This window comes from Aythya ferina, assembly GCF_964211825.1.
Source record: "Aythya ferina genome assembly, chromosome: 2".
NCBI classification, from domain to species: domain Eukaryota; kingdom Metazoa; phylum Chordata; class Aves; order Anseriformes; family Anatidae; genus Aythya; species Aythya ferina.
The window spans coordinates 66,003,861-66,020,271 of record NC_140297.1 but is presented as its reverse complement, the minus strand read 5'-3'; the positions used below and the strand labels follow the sequence as shown (position 1 = coordinate 66,020,271).

Sequence of the window (16,411 nt, the reverse complement as noted above, 5' to 3'; positions counted from 1 at the left end):
TGCTGAAATTCAAGAGTTGCAGTTCTCAGAGATGCTGAGTAACTGCTGCTTTTCTCTTATTTTGTTTTAAATAATTCAAAAAGACGCTTATGCAAAGCTGTGGGCACCCTACTACATAATTAATACTACAACAAACTACAGCAGTATTAAAATAAATTAGTCAAAAAGGAGCTCTGCCTTTTTGCTACCTACAGAGAAAATTCTGTCCTACCTTCTCAGTGTTCTAGAAACATATTTCCAGGTCTCTCTAGGAGCAGTTTAAAATAGCTTGGCTGAAGTCCCTACATTGAAATTGAAGAAGGTATAAAAAGAACAGGAACGAAGAGGACACACCACTAGAGAGCTCAAAGGCTACTCTGAAAGGACCAGTGGATGTGAGATGAGATCAAGGCTTTGATCTCAGTAAGACAGGGTCTGTATTCTTTGGTTTCAGTAAAGGTGCAGTAGGATTTAAGCTGCATGCAGGTAGTGGGTGGGACGCAGTGAGATCAGGTGGGTGCTGGGTGTCACCCTAGTGGGTTACATAACCATCTTTTCCCAAATTGTTTGCAAATGAGCGCAATGTGATCTCCAGATCATAGCTGAATTGTGAACTTTTTTTGGATATGTATACTGAATACTTCCAATTCAGAACTTGAAAGTTAATAATGTTAACAATGATTCCTTTGTGTAGTGGTCCCCTTTGAAGTAAAGAGCCCTGTATCTATAAGAAAACATTATACAGAGGAATAAATTCTGCTTTTAAGTCTGTATTTCTTATATAGATGGCTTCTGAATCTTCTCAGCACAGTATATGTTAACATGAAGATTTATGTATTTTACGTATAAGAAGAAAATATAATTTTGAACTATTTATTTGAATACGTAAGTATACTGTCCTTGTTTGATGTTGTTTTCAAATAATCAGCAGAGAACTTTAAGGCTTTGGCATTTCATGGTCTTCTCAGTAATTTCTTCTTGAATGCTGATACTTGGTTCTGTCTTAGCTATTTGATAGTGAAGTGTCTCAGAAAGCTTTTACATCCCTATCCGCTGGTCTGGCTCTTTTGTTTGTGGGGTGTTTTTTGTTTTGTTTCGTTTTTTGTTTTTTTTAAGTCCCCTTCTTAATGTCTATCACAACATTTACTACACAATTTCACATCTGGCTTCAGCTAGAAAACTGCTGATGTTCTCATCTCTGCCTGAACATCCCAGTGTGTAGCCTGCATCATGGTGGTGTTGCTGTGGCCTGGCGAGGAGCTGGTCTGAGAACATCAGCAGTGACAATGGTCACCACTCCCAAACCCCATTTTAGCACCGAGCCCAGGTAGAGGATCCGCAGCCATGTCTGGCCCTTCGAAGGTGGTGTTGCCTTGTGTTGAGGAATTCTGTTGTTAGTCGCTTGAGGCGTTTTCTCACATTAGCAGCCTACTGGCCTGTCTTCTTCCAGCTGAGCCTCAAGGCTTATTGCACCAGCGCTCAGGAGACACTGTGTGCTGATGCTTTTGATCAGGCAGCGGTGATGTGGAGTAACAGGTTGCCCTTGGTCATGTGCTATATGCCTGACTTAATAAGGGCACAGGCAGGGCCTAGTTCAGGAGAGTAATGTGTGCGGCTGCCACTTAGTGATGCAGTTGAAACCTCATCCTGGTGAGGGTGAGAAAAGATACTGTTTGCTGGTTGCCCACAGTGGACCCATGACAACTGATTGTGATACACCAACAGTGTGTTGTAATGAATCCTGTGAGTCATGCTGTTACTTTTGGAGTATTGGTTTCCTTTAACTTTGCGCTGAAAGGGAGCACAAACGCAGCCACACAGATTCAGCCCTTCTTCACCTCCATATAGAAAGCAGCTCTGTGTGGTTTGGGCAGCAGGACGCTGTTGTTGTGTGAAAGAACTTTTTGTACGTGTTCATGCAAGGTTCATACAAGAACCTGAAAGATTTTTGGCCACCTAAGGGGCAAGCACCACAGAATTCCTTCATGGATAGTCAGCATTAGCACAGGGTGAGCAGTCACTCTGTTGTCGTCTTCTATGAAGTAACCAAAGAGTTGTGTAGTAAATATTTGTGGTTTTGATCAGCTGTGCAGAATACATTGTGTGACAGACAGCCATGCTTATGGGTCTGTATCTTCAGGATTGTGTTGAGTCATGCAGCTGATTATTTAAATGTATATAATAATTGACACACTTGAAAATTTGAATTTCATTAGGTGGGGGGTTAGACTTAAATATATGGATTATTTTTTACATAACACTGTAACATGCTTACTAGTTTTGTCAGAGTTCCCCCCCCCCCCCCCCCCAACACAGAGATGACAGATGATAATAAGCAACCAGACATGGTTATACAACAAGGGAATATTTTAATCATCTTCATTTTGGAGGAGACAGGCCAATGTGAGTTAGCTCTTAGACAATATACTTTACTGATACTTTGCTTCAGCAGATTGACAACATCTTGAAAAAGAAAATAAGTATTTGCTATTCCTGTCATAGACTTCTTTCAATCACTGCGACAGATGTTCCAAGCATGTTGTTCCTTTGTTAGGTTTCTCTAGTAGTAAAAATACTGTGGTCTAAAAATAGTTTAAATTTGGTGGGATACATTTTTGGAGTATGTTTCAAGATTGCTTTACACCTGGTTTAAATCAAATGGTAATGGGACAAAACTATGAGGGGGAAAAAATGGGAAAGACTATTTTAGACTTTTTCAAACCCAGGTAGGAATTTTTGTGCAATTATATTTATAGCAGTTCCAAGAAAGTGCTATTTCTTTCTAACAATTTTTCTTCCAAGTGCAAGAAAGTGCTTTCTTTTTCTAAACAATCTTTGTTGCAGTCTGACTTAGGATGAAGCATAGTGAGTTCCTATTTACAGCATTCATCGTTTAGAAATGGAAAATGTCAAAAATAGCTAAGTAGTTCTCTCTTCCTGTATCTTCATTGTTGTCACTTGTGACAGCTGTATTTTATGCATCAGAAAAATACGAATTTTGTTTTCCTTTTTTCAGTTGAAGCAGAGTTTAGAATCCAGCAGCAGTCAAAGTAACTGAGAAGAGAGGGATAACCAACGAGCATATGAAATGTACTTATGTTTAATTTGGGGAACTCAAAAGGTGAAAGAACTGTGATCCTCACAATCCTTTTTCCCTCTGTCAATGAGGTGCAGTTCAAAGCTCTTCTCTGTTGTCTCTCCTGCTCACGCAGTACTGGAGACCACTGGGAGAGCTAACAAGATGTTGCAGGCTGTGTTCTGCTGGAGTAAACAACTCCTCCTTATTACCCCCCTCACTTCGTATCCGGATGACTGCTTGCTGTTCATGAGACCCGTTCTTGGAGACCACCACTTGGTAGCTGCTGCCACTGGTTCTGCCTGGAACTGGGTTACAGGGCTTTTCCAGTAACTGCTCCAGGTTCTTCTGTGATTGCAGGTGAAATTCCGTTCAGTGGCATTGATCAGGGAAATGTTCTCATTGGGCTACTGGCTTTCTGAAGGCTTTCTGCTCTCTCTTCATGACATCTGTCATCAGGACACGTGTACAGATTAAATTGCTAAATTGCAGTGTCTGGGATGAGGCACTCATTCGTTTTCCAAAAGCGATGAGTAGTTCAACAGTAGGGCACAGTTCAAGGTTTATTTCATCACTTGGACTTTTGCTCCAGTGGAAGAGATTGTGAGATTTCAAGTTTAAAAAACAGAGATTATCACTTTGTAAATGTGTTTTTGTTACATTGCTAGATAATTCTGTAATAAGGCATAACACTACTCAGAGAAGGAGGTAGGGGAGGACAGGTGCTGTGGTCTCCAATTCCAAATGACTGAAAATAGTTGTCATCCTTTATTTTGTGCCCTTTCTTGGGGGAGGAGAGAGAAGCTCGTGTGGTAGTTCCATGTTGTAAAGCTGGTGGCTGTAGAAAGACATCTTGGTAGTCCTTCTGAGCCTTTACAGGAACAAGTAGTTTGTATGTGCTTTGTTGTGAAGCCCTTTGTGCTGTGCTGTGATCTCATGTAGGGAGAATACTTCTGGGTTTGTTTTACAAATTTTGAGTGAAGTTCATTCGTACTATATGTCGTTTTCCTTGGTTTCAAGCTTCTTTCACAACAGTGAACAGAGGATTGTAGCTATTATTCATTTCTTCATGCTACTTATGGGCACTAAATCAACAGATGTATTTAAGCTGAGAGAACAGTGGGAAAGACTTTGAACATCTAATTTCTCTCCCTTTTTACAGCATTGCTCTTCTGATTTAGCAGCAGTCCTGTTTCACTCGCCCCAGGAGGTGCTTTATGAAATTCTTGGGGGTAATTTTTAATTATTTAATCTCTTAAATGTTTTTATGAAAGAAAATTCTTTATGCAAGAAAATCATAACCTACCTCTTGGGTTTTTTCACCCATCTGAAGAGCCTAGAGGGGTATGTTGGGGCGGTTACAGCATGGCAAGACCATTTTTTCCTGATAGGTAAATTGTTCATTTAGGGACAGATGCCTGAGATTCTTTTTTAATTCTTTGTCCTTACCCATTTCTGACAACACAGTTTGCAGCAAGATGATGGTGCCTTTATCTTTGTATTGAGCAGTGATAATTGCTGCAGATGAGAAGAGGTAAAGTTTCTTGGGGGTGAATAGTAAAGCTGCTCCTGCCTGCCATAGCATTTGGATATAGTTAACAAGAAGGGGAGATACCTTGATCATAACATAACCTTTGGCAGGGTGCTCTGCCATCTGTCTCAAGACTTGCAATAGGAGATTAGACTGCCTCTCACAAGCTTTCCTATCAAGGCTGTCTCCCCAAAAGGCAAAAAGGAACAGAATAGTTACATAAGCATGTTTTCCTTCAAAATTCTCCAGTATAAAATTCAGCTAAGACTCTGATTTAGCGAAGTCTAAGACTGGTGCAAACCATTTTCCAAGGTCCATTTTTCTGCCCCTATAAAGAACATAAATAAAGCAATAGTTTAGTATATGGGGCACAATATTCCTAAATAACAGCAAGGAGAGCCAAAAGCGTTGATTCACTATTTGATAAGATTTCTTCTTTCAACAGGGGATACAGTTTCTTTGTAAGAAATCAGCAGGTGAGAGCTCTGGGGAGAGGTGGTGTGCTGTGAATGAGAAATGGAAGCAGCTGCAGACGTGAAACCTTGCTGCTGAACGTTAATGAACTGTAAAGTTTGTGTTTAAGGTTTGGAACTCATTCTGTGTGCTCAGTTTGTCAAAAGTTTCTGGGGGCATCAGGGGCAGGCCAGTGTCAGTTGTGCAACAGGCGAAGACTTCAGGCTGTGCTCCTAATAGTGACCTCACTTGAACTGAGAAACAAACGTCTTATCTGCAGCCATTAATGACTGAGACGTGTTCATAGTCTGCAGCGTTTTAAAGTTTGCTTCAAAAGAGTTCATTGGTGGATAAAACAAATGCATGCACTGCTCTGTGGTCCCTTCTGGCTTGCAGCTGCACATCAAGGGGGTTGCGGGGCTTGTAGAGGGGCAGAGCAGTCCTTCTGCTGTGTGCCAGCTTTCTTCCTCATGAAAGGTGCTCGTTCATAGGGATGTGTGGCAGCATGCAGCCTGTTGATCCCACAGGGGGAAAACAAAAAAAGAAAAGTTGGGTTTCATCCTTTTAATGGAAAGTGAAACTTATTTTCTGTTTGTATTCTCTGGTTTAATCTGAAAGAAGGCAGAGGCAATATAAACATTTAATGAGGGCAGTTCATTCTGTTGGTTCACAGTGGCTTGGATTTGGGGAAAAAAACACAACGTTAATCAGCATAGTACTTAAGGACTTCCGTTTAAGAATGCTATGCTTCAGTGCTATGCTACAGCAGATGCTTATGGGCTACCCCGAATAGTAATGGCTATAGGAACATGCCTAAATGTTTTCCTGAAGGAAGACCTAAGTTATCTTGGCAAGTGTTGTATTATGGCTATATTTACCTTTCCCATAAATCCCGGTACCAGAGGCAGAGTTCCCTTTCATCTCTTGAAAGGTAACCAGGTCCGTAAATTTTTCCACTTGGCTGGCTTTCCAGGGCTCTGTTGCAGCAATCCAATCAGACCGTCAGAGGTGCCCGTGCTGATCCGATTGCAAGATCAAAGTCCGTGCCTTGCCTTTTGTACCCCCTGTCCCCAGTCTTCCTATAGTTATTATTTATTTTAAGGCATCTAATGCAACGTTTCTCCATTTCAGAGACCTTCCCCCCCACCTCCCGCCCTCCCCCCCCCCCCCCCCCACGCACACACCCTTTCTACCCCCCTCATCACTCTTAAGTGGAAGCAGAGCCAGAGCAGCGAGCTGCCAAGTGGCTGGGCTGTTTTTCATTTATTTTTTATATTTTTATAGATGGTCTGGAGCGTGTGTCGGTGGGTTAATATCAGTGACCCGGCACTCGGGTGGATGCCTGGTGCACCCTCCTCACGCCTCCGAGGCGGGCCGGGCCGCGTTGCCATGGCGCGGCGGCGGGGGAGGGCTCCCGGGATGGCGGCCGGCCCGCGGCCTCTGAGCCCGGCGCTTGCGGGAGCGGCGCTCAGGGGACGGGATTGCAGCAGTTTTTGCACCTTTAATGATAATGCCGCTCTGATGAACGCTTCCTGACATCCGCCTTCCCCGAGCAGAGCCATCGGGTCAGATCCAGCCCTCGGCGGAGGGTCCCTGATTGCATGGAGGGGGTGCCAGAGGGAGATGGTGGTGCCCGCTGCGGTGAGTTTGCTTTTGGTTCCCCCCTCGCTGTCAGTGCTCCCGGCAGTGGGGCATCCGCTGCCTGCTGGCCCCCCCACTCCAAAAAATGCTTCCGAGGAGAGAAGAAACCCTGCCCCAGCTGGTAATGATGTGGTGTCATGGTTCATTGCCTGAAAACAAAATGCACAAGCAAATTTAATGTACTAAAGGTATTTCATGGCAGTGGGGTGAGAAATGTGTTAGGATGTAAGAGAGTGCACTACTGGGAAATGAGCTTGCATTACACCCACAGAGCATTTACTGTACATTAGTTATAACCCTGTTGTTTTTGTTGTCTGCAATTAATTGAGTAATTTCTTCCATGACTGAAACTGCAGGTTAAGCGTGTTTGCTTTGAAAGACAGTCTTCCAAATACAGACTGCTTCCACGTTTACCATATTAACAAGCTCTTGTGAGGCACGCTTTGTATGCTGTGAATACGAATTCCTGAAAGGTATCGTTGGGGGTTAATTCACTGTTACATAAACAGCCAATAACAGCGTCTCATTGTACTGGAATTGCTCTAAAATAGTTATTAGCTTCCAGGCTATTACTGGGGGAAAGGCTCTGTTTGGTATACATGAGCAAAGGCATTTTGCTGTTTGCAAATGTAATTTGTAGGAGAAGGCAAAAATGAACTAGGAGAATTTTTAAGCACTAAAGTAAGGATGCTGTTTTAAAAATAGGGAAAGTCTAACCTTGGGCTGTAATGCAGCCTTAACATTCAGTTTTACAGCTCTGACAAGATCTTTATGTCCTAAATTGTACAGGCAGGGGTGAAGCAAAATCATGACCAAACCGATTTTCAGGGAGCTGAGTACTGTACGAAGACGTTTCCAAAGGGTGTTGTTTTCACTCCTGAAGCATGGTCTACCTGGCGTAGGTACGTGTGCAGCCATCCTAAAAATGCAAAAGTTATTGTACAGCAGAATAGCATCGCCTTGCCGAGATGCAAGTGCATGAGCAACAAGGTGAATTGTAACCTTAGGTTTGTCGAAGCAGCATTATGTAATAGTTGAAATGCCCTGGGCCATGCAGGGAATAGCAGAGAAATGTGTGCCGGGAGGCGCTGTGGCAGAGAAGCAGGGGTGCTTCAGCCCGCTTCAGCCCCACTGGGGGTGAGCAACTGTTTCTGATCACTTTTTTTTTTTTTTTAAGCTTTGAAGCAGCTGGCAGCTAGCTAATTTCATCGTTTGGTTGGCAAAACAGGCTTGCTACCTGTTGAAGGAGCTTGAAAAACTGATGCTGTGATCTTAGAATGAGAGCAACAGTGTTTACTCCCAGAGCTTCACATGCTTGGGTACAAGAACTTTGCTGGCATGTAGGTGTTTTCAAATGGCTGCGGAATAGCATACAGCTATTACGTAGCTGGTGTCAGCTAGTGTCTGGATCTTCATCTTGGTATACGTATGCTTGTCACAGGGAATTAAGTGTTTGTACACAATTTAAAAATGGCAGACCTTTAGTACAGTCAATATAATTATGCAGGAATTAATGACATTTTAAATTGAGAAGAGTTTTTGCTCCTTTGTCTGTTATGTACTGTGATTTGATTATTAATCCCAGCAGTGCCGATGGCTCAGGAGATGCTAGATGGCAGGGCACTGTATGTCGTAGAGAATCAGCTATTAACATCAGCTCATCCATTCCTGGCTCATACTGTGAAAAAAACATTGAGAAGGCACCTATGACACAAGAGTGGGATTTATTTTCAGGGAGACTCCACAAGAAAACCCAAGCCCAAGTCTTCCCATTAATATATTTGGGAATCTTTTCATAATATCAAATCTGACAGGTAAGTCCATACAGCGTATTTTACCAAATATGAACTTTGGCAAGCTGTCTTTCGTCTAGAAAGTGGGTTACTACAGGGAGACTGAGAGGCAGGGAAGAGTCTTTTGGACCTTCTCTTAGCTGGCATCATTCTGCTACCTGAGCCAGGGGAGGCTGAGCTGGTTTTAAAGCAAATCACAGGCTTCTTTCAGTGTGGTCCAGGGGTATGCTAAGATGCTTTATGGGTGCACCCTTCTGTCTGGGTCTTGACTCAGTGCATTATAAAGTGAATGGTCACAAACCAGCTTGTGCTGACCACAGTAAGATTTTATTCTGGTTGAACATACCTTTACATATATGAGGTTTTTATTGCCACTGCAAGATAAATGTCTTTTTTCTTTAAAATTAAGTTTTATCTTTAAAGATAATTCTCAAAAAGATAGAAATAGGTTGTTACCACACTTGGAAGTTATGAGCGTGATTGTCAGGAACACAGGGGAGTTGACTTGGATGAATGCTGTTTTCATTGGTGGTAGTTCTACAATTGGCTTCTGTGGGAAAATTAATTAAAAACCCATCAGCAATGACTGAGTGCCTTTTGAAAATCCTCAACTATGTTATTAAGATTTTTGACTTTGGAATTAATTGCTGCAGGTCAGAAGAAGAGGCTATTTTCTAACTACCCTAATTTTGCACTGTGTGCGCAATAATTGCTTATACTGCATTTAGGAGACACGTACAGAAGTCAGGTGTTCTTGCAAAAGGGCTTTGGGCATCTTTCTTTGCACGGGTCAGATCTGAGACAATCTAATAGGGTCTGATTTTTAGAAAGTCCCTTGCTGAAAAGGAGGCTGTTTCAGGAGAACAGTGCTTGGGCATCTTGACTTACTGGCTGCTTTTGCAGCTATTGGGCTGCCTGTTTAGCAAGACCTGTCAGAGTGCTTCAGGGCAGGGGGAGTTTGTGCCCCTGCCTTGGGTGCAATAGTGATGTGTGGTGAAACAGCAACAATTCATCTTCCTTTAAATCTTTGTGCCGTTGGAAAAGGAAGCAGTAAATGAGAAGACGCTCAGAAAGATATGTAAAGGGTTAACTCAAGAGCATGTTTTATGTGAGCAGTTGGCAGCAAACTATCTAAATATCTCCATAAGACTTCATCTCTGCAGCAACTGTGTTCCTTAGAAACACACAGTAATTCATCATAGCAATAAATCACTGCAGTGTGAAAGCGTTGTGGGTTGGAGCTGAGGCACATGGGAAGGCTGCGGTTGGCCAGCACTGAACCTCCATATTCCAAGGAGGTTCCATTCCTTAACCCTGAGTCCAGGCTTTTCCTCCTATAAGTATTCCCTATGCTGTCTCACCCCACCTCCCCAGCCTCATCCTGCATGTTCTCCTCTGCCTGCCTGTCACATAATTGTGCAAAACCAGGTGTCCCCTTCCCTGTTTTCCATCTAACGGGATTTTGTGCTACTGATAGGCACCTTGCTGCTACCTGCTGCCATTGCACTGCTCCTGGAAGCTTTCCAACACTGTCAGTCCTTGCTTTCATCTATGCCCTGGGATTCCAGAGGAGCTGTGAAGAAGCAAACCTTTGTGTGAGATTTGGCTGCTTCACAGAGTCGCTTGCCACAGGGGAATGGAAGTAATAACAAGGGAGTTCCTGCAGATGGATGGATATTGTGGGGCTGTGCCAGGAAGTTTCATTTCCTAACAAAGTTGTGAACCATGGGCATTCTGGTTCGCTTAAAATCCTTCATAGCTTTACAGTTGGTCTGAGCACAGTCTGGATTTCAGTGAAGAAGTACAATTAACAAGCTAACAGTTTTCTAATACTCAGGCTTCCCGCTGCTCTAAAGATGCTTGACTTCAGAGAGTGGGCTTGTTGTTCAATGTCCTTTGGTGGTGGTGTCTTGACGGAGGAGTAGTGTGCGTATCTCAGTTCTGAGGGTGAGGTTAGGGAAGGGATTTTGGCTTCACCACATTTATTCCACACAATGCAGAGAGAGTTGTCTGGGTGCAAGTGTGAGGGACGGGAATACAACGAAAAAGCTGTGTTTCAGGATCCTAAACTAGGTTTGTAGGTTCACAATGCATACAGTGTTGTTCATGCAAAAAGCAAAATATATGCCTATTAGAACCACATAAAACTGGAGTATTTTCAGAGTGAATCCTTTGAACATTACTAAATTCATTAATTGGTTTGAATGCACAACAGATGTTAAAATCTATACTTACTACCAGACCAAACCATTCGTTGTGGGTATGTCAGATGATTGTAATAGACTTCAAATTTATTCCAACATCTACAATTAAAACAAGTTGAAATTAGATTCATAGGTCATTGTTGACACTACTCTTAGAAGTGTGCCTCTTTTTCCTGTACAACTTTTTTAAATGTGAAAACTAAAACCTCTACTCACAACTTGCCATGCTTATGTAATATGGAATTAAAGTAAGTATTAACTTAGAGTATTTAATTGTTATAAATTTAAAACACTTTGTTTTGAATTTGTCTTCTTACAGTCCACATGGCTTTTCTTTGTGTAGATTAAACAAGAGTGAAACAAAGCTTTAGATAATACATGTTTTTTTCTTTTTTGGTTGGGAACTTAGGAAACTGTCCTGGAGAAATATTTAATAATGTAAAACTTGCTGAAACTCCTACTTGCTACAAACAGCTTAGCTTTTGGTAATGTATTTTGTGATGAAAAGAGGTTTGTGGTGCATTTCCTCTAAGCAATATCCTCTTGTCAAAACAGAAGCCTACAATTTTCCTGGGGAAGCAAGGCGTCAGCCCAACCTAGGCCATTTTAAGCCATAGAAAATTTGCCAGCTACTACCACCAAATAGTGCCAGCTGTGCCCTTTAGTAATATTAGTATGGGAGAATAGCTGTTGGGTCGCTAAATAAAAATTAAATTTATATAGGATTTTGAAACACCACGGTATCTTGATGATTATTGACTCCCATGATAATACAGCTCTGTTCAGTTTGCACATGTGCCTTGACAGTGTGCTTCCCAACCATAAAGTGTTTCAATTTACTTTGCTCAAATTTTATGAATACATGTTACTTGGTTTGGGGATAATTCTAGGGATAATGTGCCATACAATGCATTTTATTCTCCAATACTAAAATACCAACCTCTGATCTTCTTAAAACTTATTTTTTATATAGCAATTTTAAAGGACAGTATATGATTTGACATGCTTCGTCCACTTCTTGTTACACAGGATTTGCAGTACAATACTTAAAGTCCCTTTGATAATACAGCACAGTTCTTATTGGCCTCTACAAGGTATTCCCAAAGTAAGTTTATTAGTGTGGTTTATTGCAGCCTTCTGTGTTTTTCTGGCACTATGCCTTAAAGAAGCTTTTCTGTTGCACTGTTTGTTTTCTAGTGTTACTTAAAAATGCAAATCAGACGTGATATATTTATAAAGCAAAATTTTGTGAACTTACATGGTCTGTTCTGAAAGTAGTAGGACTCTCTTTTTCCTGGGCGAATGGGCAGACGAGAGGTGGTCTGCGCGCTCAGGATCAGTGGAGGGGGATTTTGGGAACGCTGGGAAAAATCGGCAGTTGGCTGTTGGCCGTTGAAGAGAGCAGGTCGCTTGTACTGTGAACACCTGTTGAAACGCCTTGTCATGGAGAATCATGGAGCGTTTACTGGAGCAGCGATACGCAATCAAATTTTATGTAAAGCTTGGTAAAACAGGCAAAGAGACTCATGATATGATTAAGGAGGCCTACGGTGATGCTGCCATGGGTAGATCGGGTGTTTTTGAGTGGCACAAGCTGTTCCGAGAAGGTAGGGAAAGACTGGAAGACAACGACTGCTCCGGACGCCCTTCGACCAGCAAGACCAACGAAAATGTGTCGCGAGTGAAAAATTTACTGAACTGTCATCGCAGGATGAGTATCAGAATGATTGCTGATGACTTAAGCATTCCTCAAACCCAAGTTTTTGAGATGGTGAAAGAAAACTTAGCCATGAGGAAAGCGTGCGCGAAGTCTGTGCCACGAGTGTTGTCAGAGGAGCAAAAGGCTAACCGGAAAGCAATCTGCCAGGATCTTCTTCATCATGTGAATGAGGAGCCCGACTTTTTGGACAATGTAGTGACCAATGACGAGACGTGGGTGTTTGAATACGACCTGGAGAGTAAGCGGCAGAGCACAGAGCACACCCCTTCTTCCCCACACCCCAAGAAAGCACGAATGAGCAAATCCAAGCAAAAGTCCATGCTCATTTGCTTTTTTGATCGACATGGAGTCATCCACAAAGAGTTTGTACCACCCGGACAAACAGTTCATGCAGTTTTTTGTGTGGAAGTCCTCACAAGACTGCAAAAACACATTGCCCATGTCCGCCCAGCCATCATCAACAATTGGCGGCTGCACCATGACAACGCGCCGAGCCACACAGTGTTCCGCGTAGTGGAGTATCTTGCCCAGCACAAGGTGGCAACGCTGCCTCAGCCCCCGTACAGCCCCGACTTGGCCCCGCCAGACTTTTTTCTATTCTCAAGAATAGAATCGACGCTCAAGGGGAAGCATCACGCATCGCTGGAGGTGCTTCAAGAGGCCGTGATGAGGGAGCTAAACAGCATTCCGGTCCAGGCATTCCTGGAGACGTACGAAAACCGGAAAACTCGTTGGCAGCAGTGTGTAGATGCGGAAGGGTGCTACCTTCAAAAATTCTAATCGTTTGTTCTATTCTCATGAATAATTGTTTTTTTAAAAATGAGTCCTACTACTTTCAGAACAGACCATGTAATATGACCAGCCACCTCAAATCTGAACTAGAAATAAAATATTGCAAATAAAATTTTGTTTTTCTTTGCTTAAGTATCATTAATTTCCCCAATAAGGGGGACAAGGGGTATCATTTCTCATTGCATATCTTTGGCAATCAATAGTATAACAAAAGTCTGAGGAGTTCTTCTCTCTTGTAGATCTTAAGTTCAACAGCATTAAAAAGAAGCGTAGTGTGGTGATTTTTAATGTACATTTCTTGGTCACATAAAACATGAACGTTTTATGGAGGTTGTATTTTTAAATCCTGCCAGCTTCATATTTGTTCCTTTTTCCTATTAAAATGTTTAATTTCACTTGGACAACTGAACATTTTTTGTTCCACTTGAAGTAATGGCAAGGGCAAACGTGTTTGCCAACATCTGTTTGACCTGCAGGTTGGTGATGGGAGAGTGTGGCCTCCAAGAGCTTTCTTTACCCAGGGCACAGGGCAGGTTTTTCAAAATGCAGTTTCTGCCTGGGTTATGCTTAAAGAAGGGTGCGAAGGAAAGGAGGAAAGAGCTATGCATAGCTAAAATTTCAGAGTATGTTTTGTTACTAACCCCTGTACAGTCAGTTGTGCTTATTTTTAACCTGTCTCAAAACTCCTTAGTCTCAATTTCTACTCTGTCTGTAAGCCCTTGTACAGCCTGAAGGCAGCTCTTGGGTCTTCATGGACACAGAGCTCTTCCCCTGGACTTCACTCTACTGAAAAGCACAGAGTAGTCGAGGTGGCATTGCAAGGAGCAGGTCAGTCCGTGATGTGTATTGTGCCTAGCTTTCTCATAGCATGGTGTGTATTGTGCTGGACCTTTTGGCTGTAACAGTGTGCACCTTAGAGATGAAGTTGGGCTATCTTACAATACCTGCAAAGGCAGGATGTTTATAAAATTTCTCTGCTTTGCTTTTGGGTAAAAAGACTGAAAATAGTGTTTTGGATGAAAGAACAAATGGTACCTCAGCAGTCACAGCAACTTTGTGATGATGTACAGGACCTTGAGCAGAGATACGGCTTTGGGGATTTAGCAATGCTTGTGAAAGAGTCACTATTTAAAATATTTAAATTACTTCAGACTCCTTGGGAAAAGGAGAAGGTGAGGTAACTCCCCCTTTCTCCCTTTCATAGCTCAGTAACCAGGGTCCTTATGCTTACTTGTCAGGCTGGGACACAACCAGCAGTAATTTCCCTGCACAGCCTTTGGACCTGTTGGATCATAATCCTCCATCAGCACAGGGTGGTGCTCTGTATTCTTTCATGTTTCTAAGTACTCAGGTTGCCACCTCCCATTTCTACTAAGAAGTGACCAAAGATCTCTTGGATGCTGCCTGGCAGAGATCTGTTGATGATGGATGTGATTTGTATCTTCACAGCATGAGCATGCAGTGTCTTTTCCTGAACATGTACCCAAATGAAGGCTTCCATGCGTGTTGAATGCCTGTTAGGGGGGAATGTATTTTAAGGAAACTTGGACAAGTACACATCCTTGCCATAAGGCTCTTGAGAGCTGTGTATATGCTGCCTGGCTGATCTATATTTGACTTCATCTGTGGCTTTTCAAATGCAGAGTCCAATTTTCTACATCTTGCTGCAGTTGAATATAGTGTGTTGTCTCACTGCTGCCTGCCTTCCACTCCCAACACAATGTCCCTTTGGCTTTTCATGGGCAAATACTCCTTTAATTGTTTGTATCCTGGTCTTTGCCACTTTTCTTTCTCTTGTAAAATGAGTTAAAGGCTTTCATTTACGATAAATAGTCAGATAGCTGGTGCTGTTCTCTCTCTGTGAAATGACAGAAGGGATGTTTGTTCCCTGTGGTGGGGCTTGCTGGCATAGCTAGCTGCCTTTTACATCTTCTAGAAGAATGTTCAGTAGAAACTAGATGACCTGCTGTAGGAGGAATAAGGTGCACGGGTGGAAATGGAGGAGGTTCTCAAGGTCTCTTGCAAGCCTGGAGCTCAGCCTACGTTGCCATGCATAGAGGGAGGGAAACACAGCCAGGAAGTTTATACTTCATTGGGATGCTGAGCTGAGGGTCTTGGTGCACCACATTCAGAGCTCTCGCATGGCTTTGATTACAGGCCTAAGTTTGAAATAAAATAAAATAAAAAATGTTCCAGCTAGAAATGAACTCTTTAATTATTTTTTAATTAAAAAAAAAAAAAAGTGGCTTGGGTGTACTGGGTAATTGAGTACTTAAGAAACGATGTTATCTAAGTGAAGACACTCCTGTAACTCCAGCCTGGCAGGAAGACACCATAGAAAGCTCACTCATCACCAGAGAACCCCAGTAGGTGGGAAAGGGGAGAAACTGTAGCTTTTGCTCTGTGCTTTGTCAAAGAGAGAAGCTGTCTTGGGTATCTCCACCTGGCTTCGGAGGTGTCCTGGTTGTTATCCCATGGATCTGCTCTTTCTCCTTGATGTTGTGAGCCACAACCCCTTACACCTGCGGAAGGGGTGAGGTGGGCATTTTACACAGCTCAGCACCAAGCTCCTGTTGCCAGCTGCAACAGCACAGGTGAGCACTTCCTAGAGGCACGGTGGGAGGTGGAAGCAAAATTTGGGGCTGCAGCTCTGGTTGTCCTCCCAGTGTTGCCTGTGGAGAAGGCAAGGGTGAGGATGGATGTAGGGGCAGCACCTGGAAGAGGTCTGTGCTTTGCATTCCTGGGTCAGTAAGTGTTATATATGGAGTGGTAATTCGTGTCGAGAAAAAGGTTGATATTAATAAAGAAGGGGGAGATTTGGGAATGTGGCCATGGGGGTTGGAAAACCCCATGATTGAGATAACATTAGACTCTTAATGATGAGGCCATCAGGGATATAAAAGAGTTTAGAGGGAACAATGAAGGGTGGTTCAGGAGACTCCATGCAGTCTCCGGTTTCTTGTTCTCCAGCTGGTTCTCTTGTTCTCCAGCTGTTAAGGCATGGATGTTTCTGGGTGTTTGCTGTTGTTGTTACATTCCAAGTTGTTTGACCAATGAAAAGTTGCTTTGAAAAGAACTGCTGTGGAGAGAAGGGTATAAGAGGGGAGCCTGCCCTCAAGAGAAAAAAAGAAAAAAAGAAAAAAAAGGCAGCACGATGAAGTTACATCAATAAAGAAGCAGGAAGAAAAAAGTGAAGAGGAACAGGCTGGGAGAATGGAGACC

At 42.8% G+C, this 16,411-nt stretch overlaps 1 protein-coding gene across 11 annotated transcripts in view; it reads left to right on the top strand.

Annotated features, from left to right (window-relative positions):
- Nucleotides 1-16,411, top strand: part of HIVEP1 (HIVEP zinc finger 1) — a 128,826-nt gene that overhangs the window by 32,352 nt on the left and 80,063 nt on the right. Inside the window, exon 1 of one of the 11 annotated variants that reach the window (XM_084508785.1) lies at nt 6,375-6,680. The exons of the other annotated variants lie outside the window; for them this stretch is intronic. Coding sequence (XP_084364911.1) covers nt 6,641-6,680 — 40 coding nt within the window. The 5' untranslated portion in view covers nt 6,375-6,640. Of the gene's footprint in view, nt 1-6,374; nt 6,681-16,411 lie in introns of those variants that run through there. 11 annotated transcript variants of the gene reach the window in all.